Genomic DNA, 16,475 nt, shown 5'->3' with positions numbered 1-16,475 from the left:
TGCGGATGAGGAGTGTAATGAGGAGTGTGTGACGCGGATGAGCAGTGTGATGAGGAGTGCGTGACGCGGATGAGGAGTGTGTGATGTGGATGAGGAGTGTGATGAGTGTGTGACGCGGATGAGGAGTGTGTGATGCGGATGAGGAGTGTGAGATGCGGATGAGCAGTGTGATGAGGAGTGTGTGACGCGGATGAGCAGTGTGATGAGGAGTGTGTGACGCGGATGAGGAGTGTGATGAGGAGTGCGTGACGAAGATGAAGAGTGTGTGATGTGAATGAGGAGTGTGATGAGGAGTGTGTGACGTGGATGAGGAGTGTGTGACGCGGATGAGCAGTGTGATGAGGAGTGTGTGACGTGGATGAGGAATGTGTGACGCGGATGAGCAGTGTGATGAAGAGTGTGTGACGTGGATGAGGAATGTGTGACACGGATGAGGAGTGTGATGAGGAGTGTGTGACGCGGATGAGCAGTGTGATGAGGAGTGTGTGACGCGGATGAGGAGTGTGTGAGGCGGGATGAGGAGTGTGTTGAGGAGTGTGTGATGCGGATGAGCAGTGTGATGAGGAGTGTGTGACGCGGATGAGCAGTGTGATGAGGAGTGTGTGACGCGGATGAGGAGTGTGATGAGGAGTGCGTGACGAAGATGAAGAGTGTGTGATGTGAATGAGGAGTGTGATGAGGAGTGTGTGACGTGGATGAGGAGTGTGTGACGCGGATGAGCAGTGTGATGAGGAGTGTGTGACGTGGATGAGGAATGTGTGACGCGGATGAGGAGTGTGATGAGGAGTGTGTGACGCGGATGAGCAGTGTGATGAGGAGTGTGTGACGCGGATGAGGAGTCTGTGAGGCGGGATGAGGAGTGTGATGAGGAGTGTGTGATGCGGATGAGCAGTGTGATGAGGAGTGTGTGACGTGGATGTGGAGTGTAATGAGGAGTGTGTGACGCGGATGAGAAGTGTGATGAGGAGTGTGACGCGGATGAGGAGTGTGATGAGGAGTGTGTGACGCGGATGAGGAGTGTGTGATGCGGATGAGGAGTGTGATGAGGAGTGTGTGACGCGGATGAGGAGTGCGTGACGAGGATGAGGAGTGCGTGACGCGGATAAGGAGTGTGTGATGCGGATGAGGAGTGTGATGAGGAGTGTGTGACGTGGATGTGGAGTGTAATGAGGAGTGTGTGACGCGGATGAGAAGTGTGATGAGGAGTGTGACGCGGATGAGGAGTGTGATGAGGAGTGTGTGACGCGGATGAGGAGTGTGTGATGCGGATGAGGAGTGTGATGAGGAGTGTGTGACGCGGATGAGGAGTGCGTGACGAGGATGAGGAGTGCGTGACGCGGATAAGGAGTGTGTGATGCGGATGAGGAGTGTGATGAGGAGTGTGTGACGCGGATGAGGAGTGTGTGATGCGGATGAGGAGTGTAACGCGGATGCGGAGTGTGATGAGGAGTGTGTAATGCGGATGAGCAGTGTGATGCGGATGAGGAGTGTGATGAGGAGTGTGTGACGCGGATGAGGAGTGTGATGAGGAGTGTGTGACGCGGATGAGAGGAGTGTGTGACGCGGATGAGGAGTGTGATGAGAAGAGTGAGACGTGGATGAGGAGTGTGATGAGGAGTGTGTGACGCGGATGAGGAGTGTGATGAGGAGTGTGTGACGCGGATGAGAGGAGTGTGTGACGCGGATGAGGAGTGTGTGACGCGGATGAGGAGTGTGTGACGCGGATGAGGAGTGTGTGACGCGGATGAGGAGTGTGATGAGGAGTGTGTGATGCGAATGAGGAGTGTGATGAGGAGTGTGTGACGCGGATGAGGAGTGTGTGATGCGGATAAGCAGTGTGATGAGGAGTGTGTGACGCGGATGAGGAGTGTGTGACGCGGATGAGGAGTGTGTGACGCAGATGAGGAGTGTGTGACGCAGATGAGGAGTGTGTGATGCAGATGAGGAGTGTGTGATGCGGATGAGGAGTGTGATGAGGAGTGTGTGACGCGGATGAGGAGTGTGTGACGTGTGTGACGCGGATGAGGAGTGTGTGACGCGGATGAGGAGTGTGTGACGCGGATGAGGAGTGTGTGACGCGGATGAGGAGTGTGTGATGCGGGATGAGGAGTGTGTGACGCGGATGAGGAGTGTGTGACGCGGATGAGGAGTGTGTGACGCGGATGAGGAGTGTGTGACGCGGATGAGGAGTGTGTGATGCGGATGAGGAGTGTGTGATGCGGATGAGGAGTGTGATGAGGAGTGTGTGACGCGGATGAGGAGTGTGTGACGCGGATGAGGAGTGTGTGACGCGGATGAGGAGTGTGTGACGCGGATGAGGAGTGTGTGACGCGGATGAGGAGTGTGTGACGCGGATGAGGAGTGTGTGACGCGGATGAGGAGTGTGTGAGGCGGATGAGGAGTGTGTGAGGCAGATGAGGAGTGTGTGAGGCGGATGAGGAGTGTGTGACGCGGGATGAGGAGTGTGTGACGCGGGATGAGGAGTGTGTGACGCGGATGAGGAGTGTGTGACGCGGGATGAGGAGTGTGTGACGTGGGATGAGGAGTGTGTGACGCGGATGAGGAGTGTGTGACGCGGATGAGGAGTGTGTGACACACACCTGGCACAGGAGACTCTTTCCCCACAGGACCGGCTCGACTCTTCTCCTTCTTGGCGAACAGACGGCCGATCGAGACCTTGATGCTCTTCTTCTTGGTGGCCTTGTTGAGTGAGTCCTGACTGCTGTTACTGCTGCTGGGGTTACTGTCCTGCAGGCCAGCGCTGCGCGCGCACACACACACACACACACACACACACGTCACCGCTCTGACCCTGCACTAACACTCACAGTATGCCTGGTTCAGATTACACAATTGTTTTGTCTGTTACGATAGTCGTTGTGTCAGATTACGCGATTTTGACTCCTAAAATCTTGTCGTGTCATGGACAAGAAACATGTCAGACTACACGTTGCTTTCCGACCAGTAATCGCGTGCCTAGGCCTGTCGCGATAGTCGATAAGTCAATTAATCGCACGATAAAAAAAATGAGCTCGATAATTTTTCCGGCGCGATAATTCCATTTGCATGCTTGTTTGTTTTCCTCGTCTCTCTCTCTCAGTCTCTACCAAAGAGACTGGATGACCACTCTCGGTTCTTTAGCGAATAGGAGGAGTGAACTCTCTTGTCAGTCACATGGTCTTTGTGTGGGAAAGCGCCGGCGGGACTGTTTGCGGCGACTGCCGGGAGAGAGAGAAGACGCTAGTTGTGAGTTGCGACAGCGAGCCCGATCACATGAAAATGCGTATCTATACCACGAATGTTATTTCTCGTGCCATTTATACGCCAAAAATAGTTTTTGCGTGCATATGATACGCTCTTTATGGCATGTAATACGCACGCACTCCTCACCCCTAATCCTAACCAAGTATTTTCAGTGCGTAGCATATACACGCAATAAAGCGCGTCTCCGTCTTCCCGACAGTACACAATCACTTGACAAAGTAACAGGAGGACAAAGTAACAGGAGTAACAGTGCAAAATTGTGCGATATGGCTTGAGGCTTTTTTTTTGTTTTGTTTACAAAGGTCCTAACTGTCAGTTTTACCTGTTATGGAATGTATCACTATTTATGCCTAATGTCTAAAGCCTAATGTTTAATATTTTTTGAAGTGCAATTTTGTTTACATCCATTTTATTTATTAACAGACATTTATTTTGTTAACAGACACTAAGAGTCCATTGCTTTTATTGTTTTTGGTTGTTTTGTTCATTTTTTTGGATATTTAAAATGTTTTCCGTTTTCAATGTTTAATATTCTTTAGAAATAAAAGTTTATAGATCGTTGAAAAGGTGTACCTGCATTATTATGCCATTATAATTATATTAAATGAAAATGGTCTCAGAACGACAATATTATCGTTTATCGCGATAATTTCTTGGACAATTTATCGTCCAGCAAAATTTGTTATCGTGACAGGCCTACGCGTGCCGTCTCACACACACACGCACACATACACTCGTACTCACTCACTCGTACTCACTCATACTCACTCATACTCACTCATACTCACTCATACTCACTCATACTCACTCATACTCACTCATACTCACTCATACTCATACTCACTCATACTCATACTCACTCATACTCATACTCACTCATACTCATACTCACTCATACTCATACTCACTCATACTCATACTCACTCATACTCATACTCACTCATACTCATACTCACTCATACTCATACTCACTCATACTCATACTCACTCATACTCATTCTCACTCATACTCATTCTCACTCATACTCATACTCACTCATACTCATACTCACTCATACTCATACTCACTCGCTCGCTCATACTCACTCACTCGCTCATACTCACTCACTCGCTCGTGCTCGCTCGTACTCGCTCACATACATACTCACTCCCATACATACATACACACACACTCACTCCCACCGAAAAAAAAAATTAAACATGCTAGGCTTCTTATGGTGATGATGCGAAGCATCGCAAACGCTAGTTGGCTGTCGTCCACTATGACACACTATGCGAGATGAAACGATAGAATCCTGTGTCCTGACGCCCGTTGTCATTTATGAATCCCCACAACAACCTACGTCAAACAGATCGTGCCGAAAAGGGGCTAAAATAGTGTAATCTGTCCCAGGCATTAGCATGAGGACGAGCTAGCGTCACTGACCTGCGCACGTCTCTGATGTCCTCGTGGCTCGAGGTGTGTAGCGATCCCTTATGGAGACGCATAGAGGATGGCGTGGACGGAGGAGACGTCTCACATCTGATGGTGGCTTTATCGTCCTGAGCACACTAAACACACACACACACACACACACACACACTGCATCAGTTAAACACACAGACCTAAAACACAATGTCTCATCATTATCATTATCATTTCTGAAGCTCATTTTCAATCTGATGAAATGTATACACATGTATTCTGTGTTTGCAAAATGTAAATTATAAAACCATACTTTTTTTCCCGGCTAGGCTCCCTATTTAATGACAATTATACAAGGCATCTGTGTGTTTGATATATGAATGAATTAGATGTTACGAAGCTCTATGGCACTGCTGAACATTCTGTCATCATTTACTCTCTCAAACATCGATGAACTGTTGTTGTTTTTTTGGAGCCAAATTGACCTTCAAAACACCTTTTGCATTGCACAGAAGACAGTTCTGGGTGAGCACATGATGGGCGGTGAATGTCCTGTTCAGTCCTCTGTGAGAGACACTGACAGTCACTCATCATGAGTGTTTAACACTGGAACATTGTCAATGTCAGCTTTAGTGCTAAATCTCTAATTCATCGCGTCCCATATACGGTTCTGTAGAATAGCATTAATAAGCAGGGCTGGGTGGTGTGTGTGATCTAAAACATCAGTTCTTGTTTTGAAGGGAAGTGTTTCCACATCGTTCCTTTGATGTGAATCTGATCTTTGTTTTATATCCATCAAAGGAACATCAAATAAGTTGAAATACTGTAAACATAAAATGCACATTTTCATCTGAACATCAGATCTTCTACTTCCTCTATTGGTGTTACTCTTAACTATTGTGATGTTCTCATTGTGTTGTACCATAGTGTAAACTGAATGTTCAAATAAAGGATAAGTGTGGGGTGAGGCTTCATGCGATGCGTCTCTGTTGATTGGATGGATCTTAATGAGACATTGCAGTGGATTGTAAGAAAGGGGTGGAGCTAAAGCTGATCCAATGATTGGAGAAGCCCTGCACACATCATCAGAGAAGACTGTCATTACCAGTTAAAAATAAATAGATAAAATAAACATGCCTGGATGATTCGTTCCCAATAATAATGACTATAAACTGTAACCTGCATTTTGTAAATAGACAGGGTTAATGTTTGGTCATAGCGCCCAGTCCTGCTTATCACTGTGTGTCACGAGGATATCAATATCTGTAAAGGTTAGTGTGTGTGAGCTCTACACGTGTGCATGTTCACATGTCCAGAACCGATTACACACGCGCAGGTTCTCTAAATTACCTTCCTACGGTGCTTCCGCAAATCGCTAGGCTGTTGAAGCGCAAGCAAGTGGAGAAAGAGAAGAAACAGGCAGTTAGCAGCGTTTCAGATTAAAGCACAGAAGCTGGTGAGAAAACATCTAGAGACACACACACACACGAGAAAAGCAAGAGGCATCAACGTCAGTGCTGAGGAGAGACAAGTGAACACACACACACACACACACACACACACACACGAGAAAAGCAAGAGGCATCAACGTCAGTGCTGAGGAGAGACAGGTGAACACACACACACACACACAGCCATATGTCAGAAACACTGGCATTTCTGATGTCATTTCAAACGTAAAGATCGTTAGCTTGAGCGAGACCTTCGGATAATTGTAAATGAGCGTGGGTTAGGGTTAGGAGCGTGATGAGTGTGTTGTGGACTGGCACAGCTTCTGCGCTCGACTCGTTACGGCACAAGCGTTCAGCACTCATGCACACGTTTATTCATGGCCAGTCAGACTCTCAGCTTTTAGGGCGGTCAGCTGATTACGGTAAAGCGACTGGTCTGGAATTTGCCTCTAAACATTTTCACACAGACTGTAAAATCATCTTCCGATCGCTCACTTCCAGTTTCAGGAGCTAGGCAGCACATCCTGAACACATATAACCGGAGACTATCGAGCCGCTTTATTTAAAATCAGAAGTACATCACGAGTCTCAGTACTTCATTAATGATCCTCTAACGCCCGAGCGCTGCAGTTAAAGCTGCACGACTATCACGAGCGCGTTCTGTCATCTATTCTCGGCGCTGCTTATGAAGTTCTGCAATCTAGCATCTGATAACACTGTGGATCTGTGTACGCCACTGAACGCTGCAGTATGAGGAACTCCTCAAGCGCTGTGTGTCTATAGTCACTGTTTTGTACCTTTTATAGTTGTTTTTGAATATCTTTATATGTGAATGTGTTTCCCATTATTTGTTTGTATGCTTGTGAAGCACTTTGAGTTGCATTCCATGTATGAAAAGTGCAATACTAATAAATGTTTATTAATATTATTGTTATTTGTCGTTTAGTGCTGAGCGTTTAAACACTGAGACATGGAGGCGAGTCCTGACAGCTCATGTTATCCAGAGTAAACAGTGGTTAGGCTTTATCTCCTCCAGGTCTAATCGCTCATCTCCCCGAGGAGGAGCCGGCAGGAAGAGCTCCAGTAAACTTCCTCTAGAACACACGCATTAACAGCAGGAACACGGAAAACACTGGGTTTCAAAAAACACCATTTAGTATGTTTGTGTTTTTTAAGCCGTTTGGTTTAAGAGGACACAGCAGATGTTACGTTGTAATACCCATGTTATTATACACATTTGTGTCCTCATAAACCATGTATACAAGAACACACACACACACCCCCATGCGGTCGAGATGGCGACACACACACACACACACACACACACTCCCCAGGGTCATGACCCCCATGCGGTCGAGATGGCGACACACACACTCACCAGGGTCATGACCCCCATGCGGTCGAGACGGCGATACACACACACACAAACACACACTCACTCACCAGGGTCATGACCCCCATGCGGTCGAGATGGCGACACACACACACAAACACACACACACACACACACACTCACCAGGGTCATGACCCCCATGCGGTCGAGACGGCGACACACACACACACACACACACACTCAACAGGGTCATGACCCCCATGCGGTCGAGACGGCGACACACACACACACACACACACACACTCAACAGGGTCATGACCCCCATGCGGTCGAGACGGCGACACACACACACACACACACAAACACACACTCACTCACCAGGGTCATGACCCCCATGCGGTCGAGACGGCGACACACACACACTCACACTCACCAGGGTCATGACCCCCATGCGGTCGAGACGGCGACACACACACACACACACTCACACTCACCAGGGTCATGACCCCCATGCGGTCGAGATGGCGACACACACACACACACACACTCACACTCACCAGGGTCATGACCCCCATGCGGTCGAGATGGCGACACACACACTCACCAGGGTCATGACCCCCATGCGGTCGAGACGGCGATACACACACACACAAACACACACTCACCAGGGTCATGACCCCCATGCGGTCGAGATGGCGACACACACACACAAACACACACACACACACACACTCACCAGGGTCATGACCCCCATGCGGTCGAGACGGCGACACACACACACACACACACACACACACACTCAACAGGGTCATGACCCCCATGCGGTCGAGACGGCGACACACACACACACACACACAAACACACACTCACTCACCAGGGTCATGACCCCCATGCGGTCGAGACGGCGACACACACACACACACACACACACACACTCACACTCACCAGGGTCATGACCCCCATGCGGTCGAGACGGCGACACACACACACACACTCACACTCACCAGGGTCATGACCCCCATGCGGTCGAGACGGCGACACACACACACACACACACACAAACACACACTCACTCACCAGGGTCATGACCCCCATGCGGTCGAGACGGCGACACACACACAAACACACACTAACTCACCAGGGTCATGACCCCCATGCGGTCGAGCTCTCGGCGGGGTGTGTTGTGTCCTGATCCGGGTGGAGACTCGCTGAGGAAGGACCGGAAGCGGCCCAGATCCTCTCCACTGCCCACTCGACTCTCGATCTGCTCGGCTCTCAGCGTCGTGTTCTCCTTCTCCTCCTGGATCATCCTGTCAGGACACACACACACACACACACACAGGGTCAGAGCGCAACAGTGCACACGACAAGGAAATTAATCAAACTTACCAAGGACAAAGAAACCATTCAATCCAGGCTGTCAATTTGTTCTTAAAGGTGTTATACACATTATGCCTTTTCACCAGATGTGATATAAATCTCTGGTGTCTCCAGAATGTGTGTCTGAAATCTCAGCTCAAAATACCAGATCATTTATTAGAGCTTGTCAAATTTGCCCCTTTGTGGATGTGAGCAAAAACTCGCCGTTTTTGTGTGTGTCCCTTTAAATGCAAACGCCTCCATTCAGAAGAGGGCGGAGTCTTTACTCCGGCAATAACAAAACAGATCCAGAATCCCAGAATAACCAGTAGTGAGAGCAGCCTTACGGAGAGACTCAGGAACAGTTTCTGAATGTTAGTGGAGACATTTCTGTAGTTGTTGTGGAGTTACATTGTAGGTGTTTTCCAATATCGTGCAGCCCTTTTTTTATTTATTAAATCAACTCCATGCTAATGACTCACAGATGTAAACCACTCAAACCAGGTAAACGTATCTACTCTACACCATTACTGCCTGGAAGGGGTTAAGTATTAGCCCACGTGTGTTAGCATGAGTGCTGTGTACCATATCTCGTTGCTGATGGCGTGTTAGCATGAGAGCTGTACCGTATCTCGTTGTTGATGGCGTGTTAGCATGAGCGCTGTACCGTATCGCGTTGTTGATGGCGTGTTAGCATGAGCGCTGTACCGTATCTCGTTGTTGATGGCGTGTTAGCATGAGCGCTGTACCGTATCTCGTTGTTGATGGCGTGTTAGCATGAGCGCTGTACCGTATCTCGTTGTTGATGGAGTGTTAGCATGAGCGCTGTACCGTATCTCGTTGTTGATGGCGTGTTAGCATGAGCGCTGTACCGTATCTCGTTGTTGGAGTGTTAGCATGAGCGCTGTACCGTATCTCGTTGTTGATGGCGTGTTAGCATGAGCGCTGTACCGTATCTCGTTGTTGATGGCGTGTTAGCATGAGCGCTGTACCGTATCTCATTGTTGATGGCGTGTTAGCATGAGCGCTTTACTGTATCTCGTTGTTGATGGTGTGTTAGCATGAGCGCTGTACCGTATCTCGTTGTTGATGGCGTGTTAGCATGAGCGCTGTACCGTATCTCGTTGTTGGAGTGTTAGCATGAGCGCTGTACCGTATCTCGTTGTTGATGGCGTGTTAGCATGAGCGCTTTACCGTATCTCGTTGTTGATGGTGTGTTAGCATGAGCGCTGTACCGTATCTCGTTGCTGATGGTGTGTTAGCATGAGTGCTGTACCGTATCTCGTTGTTGATGGTGTGTTAGCATGAGCGCTGTACCGTATCTCGTTGTTGATGGCGTGTTAGCATGAGCGCTGTACCTTATCTCGTTGTTGATGGCGTGTTAGCATGAGCGCTGTGTACTGTATCTCGTTGTTGATGGAGTGTTAGCATGAGCGCTGTGTACTGTATCTCGTTGTTGATGGCGTGTTAACATGAGCGCTGTACCGTATCTCATAGTTGATGGCGTGTTAGCATGAGTGCTGTGTACCGTATCTCGTTGTTGATGGCGTGTTAGCATGAGCGCTGTACCGTATCTCGTAGTTGATGGCGTGTTAGCTTGAGTGCTGTGTACCGTATCTTGTTGTTGATGGCGTGTTAGCATGAGCACTGTACCGTATCTCGTTGTTGATGGCGTCGAGCTGCTCCTGCAGCATCAGGGCGAGGGTTTGAGCGTCTGCCTGTCCAGCAGGAGACAGAAGATCCATCGAGCTGAAGACCGTTTCTCTGTCGTCCTCAGCGTCTGACATGTCCATATCGCTCTCGAACGCGTGAGCCACGTTAGCCAGAACATTAGCCTGTTGCAGCCGATCCCACTCCTGCTCGTCCAGCGTCTGCACCTGACAACAACCACAGCAGAAATCACACCAAACGCATCGGGACACAAAATCATTTCAACATCTACCGCAGATAGTCTATGATTTTATCGTCGTCCGAATCCAGATGATCAGTTTTTCTCCCACTATCTGCTGGTAAAGTCCCAAATTAATTACCTACTGTTGTTTGACAAGGATGTGTGTTAATTTAACAGCAGTTCGAACCCACATCTCTGAGTTTACAAGAAGTAAAGGACACCGGAAGCCCTTACTCTCTCTCACGTTAAAGTGTCATGAAACCCCTGTTTTAGCCTGGTCATTCACACGACAGAGTTGGGGAAAGTCTCAAAAAATGGGCGTGTAAACTTTGGAAAAGTGGGAGTGTAGAGGAGAGACAACAACCAATAAAACACAGACCTGCAACACACTCATTATACAGACACATGAATATTAAAATATGACCTCGGAGAGGAGAGGGTTAAAAATCTTACCCTATATAACAAACTGCCAAAACGAGGGAGAAACGCATTAGAACATTTGAAAGGACTAATAATGATATTTTCATTACATTTATGAGTCAGTTTAACACAGAAAGAATAAAGGCATTACTTTTTATCCATTGTTCTTTGAGTTGTCGGTCTACATCGTGTTCTGTGTATTAGAATAATCCACCGTGTCGTCGCGTTCATGATCAGACCTACAGCTGTATCAGTGTCCTTATGTGCACATATATTTCATTTGACAAAGACATATGCACATACTGGTTCATGTTTAGAGCACTACAGTATATTAAATATGTCCATAAAAACTTGAACTCCGAAGGCTCTCTTCTACCTCACATTCAGCCAATCACACACTCCGAAGGCTCTCTTCTGCCTCACATTCAGCCAATCACACACTCCGAAGGCCCTCTTCTACCTCACATTCAGCCAATCACACGCTTCGAAGGCTCTCTTCTACCTCACATTCAGCCAATCACACACTCCGAAGGCCCTCTTCTACCTCACATTCAGCCAATCACACACTCCGAAGGCTCTCTTCTACCTCACATTCAGCCAATCACACACTCCGAAGGCCCTCTTCTACCTCACATTCAGCCAATCACACGCTTCGAAGGCTCTCTTCTACCTCACATTCAGCCAATCACACGCTCCGAAGGCCCTCTTCTACCTCACATTCAGCCAATCACACGCTCCGAAGGCTCTCTTCTACCTCACATTCAGCCAATCACACGCTCCGAAGGCCCTCTTCTACCTCACATTCAGCCAATCACACACTCCGAAGGCTCTCTTCTACCTCACATTCAGCCAATCACACGCTCCAAAGGCTCTCTTCTAAATCACACACTCCGAAGGCTCTCTTCTACCTCACATTCAGCCAATCACACGCTCCAAAGGCTCTCTTCTACCTCACATTCAGCCAATCACACACTCCGAAGGCCCTCTTCTACCTCACATTCAGCCAATCACACGCTCCGAAGGCCCTCTTCTACCTCACATTCAGCCAATCACACACTGCGAAGGCTCTCTTCTACCTCACATTCAGCCAATCACTCACTCCGAAGCCTCTCTTCTACCTCACATTCAGCCAATCACTCACTCCGAAGCCTCGCTTCTACCTCACATTCAGCCAATCACTCGCTCCGAAGCCTCGCTTCTACCTCACATTCAGCCAATCACACGCTCCGAAGGCTCGCTTCTACCTCACATTCAGCCAATCACACGCTCCGAAGCCTCGCTTCTACCTCACATTCAGCCAATCACACGGTCCGAAGCCTCGCGTCTACCTCACATTCAGCCAATCACACACTCTGAAGCCTCGCTTCTACCTCACATTCAGCCAATCACACGCTCTGAAGCCTCGCTTCCTCACATTCAGCCAATCACACGCTCCGAAGCCTCGCTTCCTCACATTCAGCCAATCACACGCTCCGAAGCCTCGCGTCTACCTCACATTCAGCCAATCACACACTCTGAAGCCTCGCTTCTACCTCACATTCAGCCAATCACACGCTCCGAAGCCTCGCTTCCTCACATTCAGCCAATCACACGCTCCAAAGCCTCGCTTCCTCACATTCAGCCAATCACACGCTCCGAAGCCTCGCGTCTACCTCACATTCAGCCAATCACACGCGCCGAAGGCTCGCTTCTACCTCACATTCCCTGGTGGTGTCCTGACTTTGCTTTTTAACCCCGAAGAACAAATTTGCTCGGAAAAACGCAAAAATACCCAATTTTCACTTATTGATAAAATGTATGAGTGCTTTTAGTGTTTTGAGTGATGTGCAACCTGTACATATCTGTTCACATCTCAAAACATGTGTTTTGGGTTTCATGACCCTTTAATCATGGAGTTAGGGCTCATGTTGTAGAGGAGACAGGATCTGTCGGGACTTCACCTTGGAGGGCTCGTCCCTCAGCGCACACGCTCGGCCCTTCTGGGGTCGTCTGAGCACCAGCGCGCCACTGTAGTGACTGTCCATCACTGACGACACCGACACCGGGAACCTGAAGTCCGGCGTGCCGCTCACCTGAGAACGCCTGCGGGGAGAACACCAGCGTCACAACACAGAACACACACACGAACACTGGGGGAACACAAGCACATCAGAGAGAGCAAACACATGAACACTGGTTCCCATTAGAGATGCTGGAGTTACCCATGATGCAGCAGAGAGTTGCTCCGGCTCCGCCCCCTCTCGTGCTCCGCCCTCATGGTCTCGATCTGGATGAGCAGCTGCTCCTGAGGTCACAGGTCAAGACAGAGAGGGAAAGAGAGAGTCCAAGATTGAAAAAATAGATCCAAGTGAACAACAGCCTTTAAAATGACTTAAAGGTTGTATCAGTGATTTCAGGCCCCCCCCCAAAAAAGATCACATTCATCTAATCTTTCCTAACGATCCGCTAGCTGCCCGCCCCATAAGCATGCCGCTTCAAATAAACTATTAAAGTAAGTTATTATATGGGTTTTATTGAACAACACTGTTAAAATACACCATGTAAAATAAATGATATAAACTAATATAAACATAACTTATGTACCTTACATATTATAACAGATCCTGCAGAGGTGCCAGTGGCCTGGTGTTAGTTGTTCTTACACTATATATATATATTCTCCTCAACGCCTGCACCTTAGAACCAGTTTCAAGGTTTTGTCCTCGAGCCACAGGCACTGCTGTTGTGCGGATGAGCGGCCGGAGCGCGTTAAGGGTGTGTGTTAGCGGCCCAAGTTAATAACTAATGATCTTTGCAATGGAAGTGAATCAATCAAAACTAAAATTTAGCTGGACAATAACTTTATTCTAGATCTGCTGTAAAGCCTAAACAATCTCTGTTACTGTAATCTCCTGTTATCACTGTAAAGCTGCTCTGAAACGCGCTGTATAAATGAAGGAGACTCGACTGACACTACGGCATGATCAAATCCTCGTTTAATATTGGCCAAACAACACTTTCAAATGTCCACTTAACCTGTAATATTTGGTCACTTCTGTGCGACAGAAATGTAAAAGCCGCTGATGAAGTTCCAGATGAAGGTTATAAGCAACACACACTCACAGCACACAGAGACGGAGTTTGAGAAACGCATATAAATGATGACAGTGCAACTATGAGACGCAAACCACGTCCGACTTTTTGCGTTCCCAAATGCATGTTATTGGAAATCTAAACACACAGCACATGCAGAGACTGAGTGTGTGTGAGCAGCGTTCACTGTGAACGAGCTGAGCGACTTTAACATGTAATCTGCACAATGAAAGCGTCGTGCTTCTCTGTGGGAAAAAACAAAACAGCACATTTATTTATGAACTGAATCACAGCCGTTCTGCTTTCACAATAGCACTATACTATATTATGATAGTAAATGGTTTTATATTGCGTAGCCTTAGTAAACGGTGTAATAATGCGGTTCGTGGACTCTCGTCTGTGGAACGCGCCTCTCATGGCATTTTACAGGTTAATCGACACGGAGGAATGGAGACACTGACCTTCTCGTGATGAGCCTCCTCGATCAGCTTCCTCGTGTGATCCAGATCGCGGATCAGAGCGTTCTGCAGCACACAGAGCACAGGTGTGTGAGCGTGTGTGACGGTGGTGTGTGGCGGTGTGTGTGTGTGTGTGTGTACCTTGTCCTCCAGGGCAGTCATGCGCTCCTTCAGGTGCAGCTGGAGTCTCTCGTTGGACTCAGACAGCAGTTTGTCCACCGTCTCCGACAGGCGCTTGTTGTGCTCTTCGTTCATCTTCTCTCGCTGACGCGCCTTAGAAAGATTAGCATTGAAAACAGACTCACGTTAGCCAGTGCGTTTCGTGTATCGAATTTATACTGCAGTCCAATGATGCGCCGTGAAGCATTTGGAAAGTATAACACTAGCATACCAGCGGGTGAAACTGCATGTGTGTGTGTGTGTGTGTGTGTGTGTGTGTGAACATTAATAAACACACCCTGAGCAGCTCCTGGTTCTTCTCCTCCAGCTGAGCCTCCATCTGTCTGAGACGCTCCTCCACGTTACCATGACGCTCCTCTGCCTGCGATACACACACACACACACACACACACACACACACACACACACACGTGCATGAGAAAACTCCAGCAGCGAACACAGCAGATTCATCAGGCTGAGACGGAGTTAGTGAAGAGCTGATGAGTGTGTGGAGGATCTGGATCCAGGCGGTGACATGATGAACACGAGCCGACTGGGGTTAGAGGAGTGGACTCGTCCCCATCTCTCTCACACACACACACACACACACACACACCTTAGTGAGCGCCACGACTCTCTGGGCTAGCTCTGCCTCCACCTCGGGCAGCGTCTCTGCTTTACGAAGAGTTTGTTGAAGCTTCTGCTCCGCCAGCTCCAGTCTCTCCTGCAGCTGCCGGCTCTTCTCCTCCACCTGCACACACACATCGATCATCAGACACACACACACACACACACATCGATCATCAGACACATGCACATCACCGGCACACACACACACACCGATCATCAGACACACGCACATCACCGGCACAGTCCTCACTGATCACACAATCTTTACAGCTTACGGCACAAAACCACTCTTCAACCTTTTACTTAAGTTGGTGATAACATGTGACCCTGGACCACTAAACCAGTCACAGGGAGACTGAAGAAACAAGCCTTCCAGTGGTGTGTGGTTCGTCAGGATATTTGGCCGAGATACAAAATGAAAATCTGGAATCTGAGAGTGCAAAAAAATCTAAACATTGAGAAAATCTCCTTAAAATTCTCCATGTATGTTCATGATTGTGTTCATCCACTCACTCACAGATGGAAGGAAATTTACTAAATATCTTCATGAACATGATCTTAATATCCTCATGATTTCTGGCTTGAAAGAGAGATGGATAATCTTGACCCATACGATGACGTTTGAAACCACTGTGTTTGTTCTAGAGCAGGGCTTTGGGAGAGAAAAAATTAATAAATAATAAAATTAAGATTAAACTAACAAAGTAAATTTGATTCATATAAAACAATAAAATAAGTAAAATTTGATTTAAAAAAAACAAAACAAAAAGATTAAAACAACTAAATCTTGAATTAAAGGTATAGTGGAGGATTTTCTTTTTCCGGGTGGATCATCAAGACTATTGGTCCTCCTAGTTGTCAATCATTTTCGCTTTCTGCGCATGCACACTTTCAGGTGTATATGTGTGGTGAGCCGTTTACTGTCTATGGTGGTGAGCTATGGTTTCAGCCATTCATTGAAGCTCGTCGTTCTCACCGGGTTTTTTCAAAATGTCTGAGGGTCGCAAGAGAAAAAGTGTCTACGAATTGTATG

At 47.9% G+C, this 16,475-nt stretch overlaps 1 protein-coding gene across 6 annotated transcripts in view; it reads right to left on the bottom strand.

The window, feature by feature from the left end:
* ppfia1 (PTPRF interacting protein alpha 1) overlaps positions 1-16,475 on the bottom strand; it is a 57,659-nt gene that overhangs the window by 26,303 nt on the left and 14,881 nt on the right. For 2 of the 6 annotated variants that reach the window (XM_084409117.1, XM_084409121.1), the window contains exons 9-19: positions 15,429-15,563; positions 15,111-15,194; positions 14,795-14,926; positions 14,657-14,719; positions 13,325-13,407; positions 13,064-13,205; positions 10,466-10,689; positions 8,592-8,763; positions 6,020-6,049; positions 4,691-4,815; positions 2,601-2,761 (exon numbers count right to left, since the gene is read on the bottom strand). In XM_084409117.1, coding sequence (XP_084265243.1) covers positions 2,601-2,761; positions 4,691-4,815; positions 6,020-6,049; positions 8,592-8,763; positions 10,466-10,689; positions 13,064-13,205; positions 13,325-13,407; positions 14,657-14,719; positions 14,795-14,926; positions 15,111-15,194; positions 15,429-15,563 — 1,351 coding nt within the window. The remainder of the gene's footprint in view (positions 1-2,600; positions 2,762-4,690; positions 4,816-6,019; positions 6,050-8,591; positions 8,764-10,465; positions 10,690-13,063; positions 13,206-13,324; positions 13,408-14,656; positions 14,720-14,794; positions 14,927-15,110; positions 15,195-15,428; positions 15,564-16,475) is intronic. The other 4 variants (XM_084409119.1, XM_084409122.1, XM_084409118.1 and 1 more) reach the window with 3 other exon arrangements.

This window comes from Rutilus rutilus (assembly GCF_951802725.1).
Source record: "Rutilus rutilus genome assembly, chromosome: 5".
Classification (NCBI taxonomy): Eukaryota; Metazoa; Chordata; class Actinopteri; order Cypriniformes; family Leuciscidae; genus Rutilus; species Rutilus rutilus.
Note: the sequence above shows the minus strand (reverse complement) of the source record. Positions and strands in the feature narration are given on the sequence as shown.